At 35.6% G+C, this 12,893-nt stretch overlaps 1 protein-coding gene across 1 annotated transcript; it reads right to left on the bottom strand.

Moving 5' to 3' along the window:
- Positions 1-44: 44 nt before the first annotated feature.
- On the bottom strand, positions 45-11,613 carry LOC130053648 (uncharacterized). The gene is made up of 5 exons (XM_056161019.1): positions 11,583-11,613; positions 10,100-10,390; positions 7,631-7,759; positions 3,606-3,704; positions 45-196 (listed from the first exon to the last, which is right to left on the bottom strand). Exons 1-5 carry the CDS (start codon positions 11,611-11,613, stop codon positions 45-47), a joined length of 702 nt encoding a protein of 233 aa, XP_056016994.1.
- Positions 11,614-12,893: the final 1,280 nt, after the last annotated feature.

Genomic DNA, 12,893 nt, shown 5'->3' with positions numbered 1-12,893 from the left:
AAAGATATCGGATATTCGTTATTTATTTATTTTGTCAAATCTCATCACAAATGTCCAGAATTTGAGGATTTAGACAAACGACTGGCAATACCTGTTGGTGCGGACAGTGTCCACAGACGGATTTCCTGGTCGTTGTAGGCGAACACGGTTCCGCAAATAGACTGGTAGGTCTCAGAGATTGAGTTGAATGTAACACCTTCAACACAAAATGATGACAGAAATCATTATCAACAGGTCTAGATTTCATCTTTTTCTCTAATAGGATTTGATTTATTGAAGTTATATTGGTCATCGAAGCTAAATATTGCTAAAATAATATCAAGGTGCATCATCTGGATTTCCGGCTATCAGGCATTTCTATTTCGGGTATCGAATGTTTACAAGAACTTTATATATTTTACGACAATTAAGGAGACCCACATGTCTGGGTGGCGGATCGCAATACCCCCTCACATACACCCACATGTCTGGGTGGCGGATCACAATACTCCCTCACATACAAACACTGCCGATCCTGATGGTCATGGACATATAATATCATTTTGCAACGTTTGGTGGTGGTGGTGGGGGGGGGGGGGTCGTAGGAGAAGATAAATTCATAAATTTCTAAAATTCATAACACGAAAACTAATTTTCTCGAAATTACAAAATCCTAATTCGTGATTATGGTGGCGATCGTGTGGGATGGGTTCTTCAGTTTGTTGAAGAAATGCAAGCTTACATTCCTTCAGTACTACACAAACGATAGGAGTACCCTAAAGTAAAGGGGAAATAACTAACTTAACATGTAAAAAGTAGGGAAATTGAACGTTCGTTGTGAAAAAGTGTGAGTGGGTGGGTTAGTCCGAATAACGGTTCCAGGTTTGGTCTGTAATGGGTCCTCCGGGTAATCTAGACTTGTACTGTACATTCAGTGACAGATATAGTGATACATATACATGTCCATCCGAACAAGTGAGCAGTTACTGCCTTTAGCTGGTGTATATGTCCATTGAAATTATGGTTTATGTTCCCAGTGGGCAAACTATTGAAGTCAAAGTGATGAATGATGTCTCATGCTCCGATGATGATTTATCTGTTAGAGATGGTAACCCAGCAACAATGGCCGAAAACTTTAAGTTAGAATATGTTACATATTCAAGTATTTCTTATGAATCCATATATCTAATTGATACCACCGCACGCGCAGAATATACAGTGTACCTCGCCGCTTTATTCGATACCGTGTAAGTGGTATTCTTGGCGAGACACAAATTTGGCAATTTTTCCATAAATATGAGTATATATATATTTAGCGAGAGCTAATCTTAGCGATTTCGTAATTTTCAAGGGAGATAGAGCTTTATTGCATCCAATATCAAATAAAATGTTAGCGATAATGCCGAAATTAAACCATCGCTAAAATTCTGCTTATACGGTGATGCACACAATCCGTTCGGGAGCTAGAGGGTCACTTGGCTTTGGTTGCCTTGATAAAGATATGCAATTTTGCTTATAGATGGAGGATAACCTTGTATTTCATTTGCTAACGTTGAACACGAATTTTGGTTGTTTTACTAGCATATACACTTATCACCCGCCGTTTTCAAAACCTGGACCAAACTAACAATTTTCACGATTTGAATTCCTTGGGTTTTTTGGTCAAAACGTCTTGCATTAATAAGCATCTAGACATGTGTTGTTACGTAATAGTCCGAGTCCTCTATAAAGTTATTTTTATCAAACTCACATCATCTGTTGGGGTAATTATATTGTATGTCCAGAGCTCAAAACTCAAAACCGAGAACGTTTTGAGAAGCACATTATTCACGCATTTGGACAATGACCTTTGCTCCATACAATCTAGCAATCGTGACTAATACCAAAGTATCCGTAACCTCAAAAGTCGAAGGTATTGTGTCATGGCCGCTCGGTGGATTATCTAAAAGTAATTTATACAAGTATTGATACAAAATGTTGATTATAATTGTACAGTTCCTAATTAGTCTTATTTTGTTGAAGGTTCCAAATATAATGGATACGATTCTAGTCAATGTATCTTGGACATATTTCATAGATACACACCTGTTCTGTGTTCACTAAATGGCGGAGGGGGTATTTATTTTATATACAGATGTTCACTAAATGGGGGCTATTTATTCTGTATACAGATGTTCACTAAATGGGGGCTATTTATTTTGTATACAGATGTTCACTAAATGGGGGGATATTTATTTTGTGTACAGATGTTCAGTAAATGAGGGGATATTTATTTTGTATACAGATATTCGCTAAATGGGGGATATTTATTTTGTATACAGATATTCACTAAATGGGGGGATAGTCATTCTGCATGTATACAGATGTTCACTAAATGACAAGGGGGGGGGGTTATTTATTTCGTATACAGATGTTCACTAAATGGGGGGGGGGGTTATTTTGTATACAGATATTCACTAAATGGGGGTGGGGGGATATTTATTTTGTATACATATATTCACTAAATGGGGGATAGTCATTCTGTATACAGATGTTCACTAAATGACGGGGGGGGGGTATTTATTTTGCATACAGATGTTCACTAAATGGGGGGGGGGGGGGAGATTTATTTTGTATACAGATATTCTCTAAATGGGGTGATATTCATTTTGTATACAGATGTTCAATAAATGGGGGGGGGGGGGTGTATTTATTTTGTATCACCAAGAAGAAATAGATAATGTCATTTATGAAAGGTAAACCCTCGGTTTGTCACCGAGATGTTTTGGTTGCCAAACAGACCGAGGTTTTACGTTTCATAACTCACTTATAATCGCTTTCATACCCTTTGTTGATGCATGTTTTACATTGTTGCCAATCTGTGGTATTCACCGATTGATGACATGATCAGTTAGATTTGATTGGAGATGTCCAGTGAAACAAAGCCTCCTTTTATATGTTGAATACATTGTTGTTTACTAGTATTTGAAAGTAAGCAGTGGCGGATTTAAGGGGAAGGGGGGGACCGGCTGCGACCCCTAAAATGTTCAAAGTTAAGGTAAATCGTGGTATCTTGTTTAGAAAAATGTACTAAACGATAAAAGAAGGAACAATTTCTTCCACTCCAGGAGAAATAAATGACAACATTTTTTTTTATTCATTAAATTTCTTTATTGGGAAAACTTAATTTTTTTTCAAAACCCCTTAAAATTCGCGTCATTTTATTACTTTCACTTTATCAAAAATGATAGAAAATTGTACAAATGACTGAATAGGATACATAGTTCAAGCCCTATAAACTTGAAAAATCTAGGAGCTTCCGGGGGCTCCCCCCTTGGTCCCCATCAGGGCTTCGCCCTGGATCCACTGGGGCCCTCAAACCCCCTGCTTCATAAAGTTGCGCCTCTCGTAACTGAAATTCCAGGATCCGCCCCTGGTTAGTATCCAATGTCCACAGATCGATGAAGTGATCATCGGGATGTTTTAGTTCCAATATGCATTATATGGTGTCATTTTAATATCATTGTTCATGGTCATATTGCAGTCGTAAAAATAAACACATTCGTGATACCATTGTTCAAGGTCGTATTGCAGTAGTAAAAACAAACACATTCGTGATATCATTGCAAACAATTGTTCAGTCTTACCTCCTGCCTCAGAAATATAGCCATTGGATAATTTTAGCTGGACAACTACAAAATCTGGATATCTACCGAGTCCATGTGTAATAGACTTGTGATTGTCCGCTAAATAAAAAGAAAATAATTTCAATAAAACACGAATTGTCGCATTGCATCTAACGTTCAATACACATTTCACACTCATAAATCAAAAATATTTACACGGGCAATACGATAAGTGGACAAAAACCCTCGTGAGGGAGGGGGAGGCATTCGTTTAATTAACGCATGGCATGGTTTTTAAATGGTCTATAACTGCAATCTGACTTTTAGTTTTAACACCTTATAGTAGTAATGAACTTGAGTTTTCCAAGATAAGGAGTGTATTTTCTTTCAAGCGGTAATTCGCATCGCTATCAATTTATTGATAATTTTTAATGAAAATTTGATATACATGTACAATGGAAGTGCAGGTGATGAAAATAAAATTACTCGTGTTATCATGAGGTTATTGGCATTCTGCCGCATCGAATGTGTGTCCCAAACAGCGACGTCTTTATTATTATGGACTTCTTATGAAATGATAAGACAATCTGGAATCTATGTTCACCGTACTGTAGTGGTATGATAAGGTAATAACGCTAATTCTTAAGATATGGTGTTTCATTGCAACAATACTGCAATTTGAATACATCGAACTGAAAAAAAAAACCCACCAACAAACATTCTTTGGGCTATGAGATTTTATTAGAATTTAAAATTTCTGATTATTAAAATTGAAGTATTTGACGGATGTCCATTAGTATGATGATAAACAAATACGTATACATCATCAAGTGAATAATTTCCCAGCTTCATGCCATGGTTTTTTTCTCCTTCAGAAAAATCAATGCATCATACAGAGAAGGTCACTGGTGTTATTTTAAAATAATGACAACTGCATGGATTTAAGTTTTTGTTTATCTAGTCATCGACCTGTATGCCTGTTTGCATTCATCTAAATCTATGAATGTAAAATTTTGTTTTTGAACTTATCCAATTTTGTTTGTACTAATACGCATATTTAATTTCTGTTATGGACTCGATTTTTGCTTAATCATCACAGTAAACAAGGGAAAGAATGATTTCCGTGTGTATAAAAAAAACCCACATCAAACCCATGTGTTTCCTATCAACAAGAAGAACAGACTCCGTTGGATCTCTATCCATAATTATTTTTTTAATAATTAACTTTTTGGGACAATGCCCGGTCTAATCTGAAGATTTGGTACACTCTAGCTTTTTTTCCCTATGGAGTAGCACTTAACGAACCGGGAAGACATGATATGAATATGATATGAATGTGTTTCTTATTTCATTTTACAAGAACGATCTATTTCTTTAAAGAACTATAACTTAAAGTCATTCTGCCATCAGCATTACGTATTTCGGATTTTCCAAACAAACGTTTTACAAAATCACGTGAGATCTAAGGGAATAGGAGGCGTGTTCATCTATGACCGAATCTATTATTTGTTTATTCCATAGAACCCTTTCTAAATTCACATCAACAGCACTGAAATGAGGACATCTCTAGACCAGAGAAAGCAATAGTCCTTGTCATATTAACTCAGCTGTAGCTCCCCACCCCCTAACAAAACACCATTAACCCCTAGGCACAAACATAACTCTCAACCTATTCCGAATAATAACAATAAACCTAGATACAAACCTAACTCTACTACTAGTCCTAATAATGACTATGAACACAACCCTAATTCTAACACTAGTCCTAATAATGACTATAAACCTAGACACACTCCTAATTCTAACACTAGTCCTAATAATGACTATAAACCTAGACACAATCCTAATTCTAACACTAGTCCTAATAATGACTATAAACCTAGACACAATCCTAATTCTAACACTAGTCCTAATAATGACTATAAACCTAGACACAATCCTAATTCTAACACTAGTCCTAATAATGACTATAAACCTAGACACAATCCTAATTCTAACACTAGTCCTAATAATGACTATAAACCTAGACACAACCCTAATTCTAACACTAGTCCTAATAATGACTATAAACCTAGACACAATCCTAATTCTAACACTAGTCCTAATAATGACTATAAACCTAGACACACTCCTAATTCTAACACTAGTCCTAATAATGACTATAAACCTAGACATACTCCTAATTCTAACGCTAGTCCTAATAATAACTATAAACCTAGACACAACCCTAATTCTAACACTAGTCCTAATAATGACTATAAACCTAGACACACTCCTAATTCTAACATTAGTCCTAATAATGACTATAAACCTAGACACAATCCTAACTCTAACACTAGTCCTAATAATGACTATAAACCTAGACACACTCCTAATTCTAACACTAGTCCTAATAATGACTATAAACCTAGACACACTCCTAATTCTAACACTAGTCCTAATAATGACTATAAACACATCCCTAACTCTAACACTAGTCCTAATAATGACTATAAACCTAGACACAACCCTAATTCTAACACTAGTCCTAATAATGACTATAAACCTAGACACACTCCTAATTCTAACACTAGTCCTAATAATGACTATAAACCTAGACACACTCCTAATTCTAACACTAGTCCTAATAATGACTATAAACCTAGATACAACCCTAATTCTAACACTAGTCCTAATATTGACTATAAACCTAGACACAATCCTAACTTTAACCCTAGCCTAATAATGACTATAAACCTAGACACAATCCTAATTCTAACACTAGTCCTAATAATGACTATAAACCTAGACACAATCCTAATTCTAACACTAGTCCTAATAATGACTATAAACCTAGACACAATCCTAATTCTAACACTAGTCCTAATAATGACTATAAACCTAGACACAACCCTAATTCTAACACTAGTCTTAATAATGACTATAAACCTAGACACAATCCTAATTCTAACACTAGTCCTAATAATGACTATAAACCTAGAGACACTCCTAATTCTAACACTAGTCCTAATAATGACTATAATGACTAATAATGACTATAAATCTAGACACACTCCTAATTCTAACACTAGTCCTAATAATGACTATAAACCTAGACACACTCCTAATTCTAACTAGTGACTATAAACCTAGATACAACCCTAATTCTAACACTAGTCCTAATATTGACTATAAACCTAGACACAATCTTCACTTTAACCCTAGCCTAATAATGACTATAAACCTAGACACACTCCTAATTCTAACACTAGTCCTAATAATGACTATAAACCTAGACACACTCCTAATTCTAACACTAGTCCTAATAATGACTATAAACCTAGACACACTCCTAATTCTAACACGAGTCCTAATAATGACTATAAACCTAGATACAATCCTAATTCTAACACTAGCCCTAATATTGACTATAAACCTAAACACAATACTAACTCTAACATTAGTCCTAATATTGACTATAAACCTAGACAAAAATCCTAACTCTAACACTAGATCGCCCCCCCCCCCCAAAAAAAAACACCCAACAACTATAAACCTAGACACAACCATAATTCTAACTCTAGACCCCCCCCCCAAAAAAAAAAACTAACCCAAAACAATAACTATAAACCTAGACACAACCTAAACTCTAACCATACCCCCTAAAAAACAGCAATCATAAACCTAATGTTATGTACTATTTTGATATTAGATATTTTAGAAACTGTATTACCGAATTTCATGATTTGAAATCACAAATTCGTGTTTTAAATTCGAATTTGTTTGGGAAAAAAGACTTTTAAATTTGATCAATAAATTCTACAAATTCTTCAAAACAAATTTCAGAATTTTGAATAACAGATGAAATTCTTAATAACGAATTCAGGAATTCGTTATATACGTTTTTGATAAGTCCTAAATGGGCTTCCGGGCTTCATGTACTATATCAATAATGAGAATTTTACGAAGGAAGTGGAATTAATCAAACTAAGTGGATTGTTTGATGTCGGTTATTAATCATACTAAATACATGTATGTGCGATACTCTACAGAGTTAATGAACTCACCTCTTGAAATGCTATGACTTCCGGATATGGTAAAATTCGCCGGTGGTAAATCACATAACCCCCAAACTTTAATCCTAACGAAACCTCGCACATAGTTGGCTTGAAAAGGACCAGCAAAAGCAGTACCACCTAAAATACATGTATTAAATTGACAATGAAAATAAGGACCACATTAATAGGAAAATGATTTGCATGATTTACAAATTGCATTTTTATTGTTTAGCTTTCAATTCAATATATCATCTAGGAAATAGGTTAGAATTCATCCCGTTCGTTCATGTAATCGAACCCTATATCTATTATTGTTGTCATGAAAAAAGAAAAGAACTTCACCGGTTCTTGGATGTAAAACTTGTACGGTACGATTTTGATGCACCAGGTGCGCATTTCGACAAATAATGTCTCTTCAGTGATGCTCAACCGAAATGTTTGAAATCCAAAATAACTATGAAATTTTAGAGTTAAATATAGCCAAAAACCGCGTGCCAAAAAATTGGAGCCAAATTCGTCTAAGGATAAGAGCTATGAATGAGGGAGATAATCCTTAATTTTGAAATGAGTTTCTAAATTTTATAACATCAATTAAATATACATCCGTATTTTCAAGCTAGTAACGAAGTACTTAGCTACTAGGCTCTAGAGACCCTCGGGGACTAACAGTCCACCAGGAGAGGCCTCGACCCAGGGGTCATAATGTAAAACGTATACGGTACCAAGTTTTTGCGAAAAGTTACGATCTGACACCACCGATGAGTTTGCTATCAAGATCACGAAAACTCTCAGAAAATGTACAGGGGAAAGATCGGTAATTAAAGAGATTTATCTTAACAACTGTAGACCAGGACAATTCTATTTACTGCCAAAAATCCACAAAGAAGACATACCAGGCTGTTCAATAGTCAGTGCCATCGGACATCCTGCGAAGAAAATCTCCGAATTCCTTGATTGATATTTCTGTCGGCATGTAGAGGATTTACCTTCATACCAGACACTCCTGATTACTTAAGTAAACCTCTTCTTTGGGTCTGCCGGACAATGCTTCATCACATCACTCATCCAACTTCATCACATCACTCATCCAACTTCTTCATATCACTTATGCAACTTCATCACATCACTCATCCAACTTCATCACTCATCCAACTTCTTCAACAAGGCTTATCAACATCATATCGACAGAATGCAAAGGGAAACATGGAACCTTAGAATGACAGCATTCCACCTTCAAAGTATCAACAAATCTACTGACCTCACTAAGATGAATATAAACCTTTACCACACCCTGAACTCCAGCTAATTGTTTGATCATATCTACAATACTATAGCCGTATTTCTCATTCTAATTCTAACTTAAAACCACGTTTTCTAGCTTTACATGTTAGCTTATTATATAACATGCTAGTTACAGGTATGTGTGCTAGTCTAGATTTTGAACATCTTGCAAGCGCCCTCTATGATAAAGTGATCAACCCGATGACTTTGGCCACTAAAGGTAAAATCAAAATCCTGTCATCAGTTCTTTGCGATTCTATACTGGTCTCGTACATCATCCTTCTGTCTTAGATATGGTCGATAAGGGTAAACCTAGAAGTCTTGATGAGTATCCGAATTTCTAGACTGCTAATCCACTGTTCGTTAATTTGGTCCACATCTACGCTCCTCCGTATTTGGACTCTATGCCAAATTTTCAAATTCATTCACATACATTGCATGATAGGAAATTTCACCGGATATGAATTGATTTTTGCATCGATCATCATCAATGATTAACTTGTCCTCCATTAGATTGATTAACTAATAATTATTATATTGCACATCGTGGATCAGCTCATTGAACGGATATGATTTGCTCTAATTCATTCCCGAGTTACATGTGGCATATTGAATAGCAGGTCAAAAATAACTACCTGTAATTTGTTGCAGTTTTAGTCTAGTTTCTGTGCTATTCGTTTAATTAAGATTTTTCTACCTTTAGTCATCTTATTTAAAATATGTTCCTTTGTCCCGAAGAAGTCCCCAAATTTAAAATTTATTCATGTCGTTGGTCATTAATGTGCATTATGTCACTGATAACTGCTTTAATCTTAGATGAAATGAACATTTCTTTGGGATAACACGACAATTGGTAACAATAAACAATGCTAATCATGAGAACGGTACACCACAAGACCGGATTAATTGCAATAAACGAAATTGTTCTTCAACGAAATATTTTTATACCAAATTTGATTAATCTTGTACCGGTGGTTCTTCGGGGAAAAGTCGGCAGTATGAATGTGAACAGCTATAACAAAAATGGTGGACGACTGACAAATTCTGGTCTAAATGTGAGTTATACTAATTATCTTGGGAAGAAACGTCTTAGACAAAAGAAACGAAAACTGTACATGTTAAAGGAATCACAAGTCAAAACATTCATAAAACATGTTTCCAAACTACATTACATATACATTTACAATTTCAACATACCTGTATAAATCATGACCCCTTTATATGAGTTCTCGTCTCGATAAGGGACAAACACTTTAACATGAAGCTCGTTATACAAATAGACCACTCCACCATACACATTGTCACTATCATCATCTCTTTGTGCCGATCCTGATGCGGGGAAAATGACATCATTTCCGCCCTCTTGAACCTTCACTTGCACTTCAACTTTCGCGGGGATCTGCCCTATAGGATGTGGAATTACAACTGGACTCGATACCTGAGCTTCAATTGGGAACCAACTGCTGATATATATGGATTGCACGTGTACTGTGAAAAAATATAACCAGCATTCAAAATCGTCAAAAATGCAGCAGATTCTGGAAATAAGATAAAACACTGTCCTTAATTGCCCTTATATAATTTCTTTCTTCCTTTATAAACTTTCCCGCCGGATTTGTCATTGATACACTTTTTAGATGTTCAGCTCGTGGTCACAACACATGCTGACTACTAACAGTATACAGTGTACTCGCATATATAATGTAATGTGTACATACAATTTCAAAAGACATTGAATTAAAGATGGTATCAAATATGAAATAATGCTATGAAGTAATGCCCCTCTTGGTTGTACCCCCTTTGATTGGAAGCGTTATTTTGGCTCGCAATGATGAGATACATTCATTATATATTTATACTGTGTACTATGTCGACAACTTCCTGTCCATGATAATGATATTGAAAGTCATTCAGAAAGAAATTCAAAGATTTTCCAAATTTCAGACATTTTAACAATAAAATAGGAGTTTGGAAGCCTTTCCTAGTTAGGATGTTTAGTCCCTACCTACCGAGGATTGTCTAGGCTCTCCCTAGAGAGGACGTTCTTATCCCTTTCAAGCGAGGATTGTCTAGGCTCTCCCTAGAGAGGACGTTCTTATCCCTTTCAAGCGAGGATTGTCTGGTACCTACTTCACGAGGGTTCTCTGTATTCTCCCTAGTGAGGATTCTCTGGTACCTCGTTAGCAAGGGTTACAGAGTCCCGATCTATAGAGCATTATCTGATCCCTCTCAAGCGAGGATCATATTATTTCTCCCGACCGAGGATTTTCTGGATTCTCTCTAGTGAGGAATGACTGGTCCCCCTAGCGAGGATTCTCTGATTTCTCCTAGCCAGAATTGTCTGGTCCTTCCCTAGCGAGGTTTGAGATGTTCTTCCCTAGCGAGGATTACATGAAACACCCATAGCGATGATTATGTTGTCATTAGAGACATTACTCATCAAACTTAAATCAGGCTGTTCAGTTAGTGCAGTAATGAAAGTGCTCTCATTACCAATTGATGAGGAGTGATTATTGTGATATCACTTTAAATCCTCGTAATGAACAGTGAGTGCGGCACTCTTACTACACATTAGCCTGACCCAAGTTTAATCCTAGTCATAGATTATTGTTATAGTATTTTTACGTGTACCTATACATCTTTAAGCCGCATTTGATTTCTGCAATCAACAGTGGTGTACTGCTCTTGTTCCTCTGCAAGAGAACCGACATGTCCTATAGACGAAAATCAATAACGATCTTTTGGGATTTTCATGGGCATAACTTGTGCTTCTTTAATAGCTGATCCGTTTGCCTGCCTTCAAGTAGATATTGGCTACATCGACGTTTTATTTCTAACAATACCCATTTCCATCCATATGTCGATTCGATTCATCACAATGACCTCGAAATAAAGGACACCACAGAATCTTCCATATCTATGTCATATTTAAAATTTTTATTGAACAAAGATATTAAACAGCAAACTAACAACTCAACTTTATAAAACAAAATCCGGATGGCTTAGACTTCTCCAATTTCAACTTCCCAGATTTATTTAGTTCATTTTATAAAATGTTTCATATTCATCACATGTATGCATTTTTGTTCAGAATCTGTCGTGTAGTTTACAATATATGCATGGTACTTCGAATTTAATTTTTTATATGACAGATAATATGTTGAGCATATACATGTATATCAAATGTATATTATTTCATATTGTTGTTTTATGCTAATGAAATAAAAAAAACTTCCATATTTATGTAACAACATTCCACTGTCATCTACATAAGATATTCATCTACATATTCTGCGTATGATTAATTTTTCTAAATTGAGGTAGTTTACTGACAAATAAGCTGATGTTACAGATATTACAACAGTCATGTTTGAAGCCAGCATTTCGCAAATTCTATGTTCGTTATGATGGTCTAATTTGCAAATACCCTCTGTCAACAAATCGAATGATGTCTGATGGTTTTGATTTTACATAGTTACATGAACTGCTTTTGAATACAGATGACTCTGATCAAGGCTCACGGCGAGTATGACTGGTGAACAGGGAATGCTTACTCTTGCTAGGCACTTGGTCCCACTTGTGGTGTGTACAGAAATTAGTGTTGTCCTACTCTTAGATTTGTATTCTCTTTAGAATTTATGATATTGCGAAATGCTTGAAATTATTTTTTCTATTTCCTCTTCTGCATGAGCGATACTTTAATCAAAGAATGGTAGTGATTATCGATTTTTGTTTGAGATATTTTATTATGAATACTCATAAATATACTAATATCGTGTGTCCTTGTAGATTGGGTGGATGCATAATGTCTTATGTACGGCCGTTAAGCAATATATGAAGGCAGCGATAACCATTTGTGCCCACCGCATATTGACGAAAGTATGTTTTGCGTCTCACTGTGCGTAAGAGTTCACGAAGGCAAAAATTATTGGGCAACTCAGAAATAGCGTATTATGTTAATCATTGCAATAGTCAACTCCTACCCGTAATA

The sequence above is a fragment of the Ostrea edulis genome, chromosome 3 (genome assembly GCF_947568905.1).
Source record: "Ostrea edulis chromosome 3, xbOstEdul1.1, whole genome shotgun sequence".
In the NCBI taxonomy this organism is placed as follows: domain Eukaryota; kingdom Metazoa; phylum Mollusca; class Bivalvia; order Ostreida; family Ostreidae; genus Ostrea; species Ostrea edulis.
Note: the sequence above shows the minus strand (reverse complement) of the source record. Positions and strands in the feature narration are given on the sequence as shown.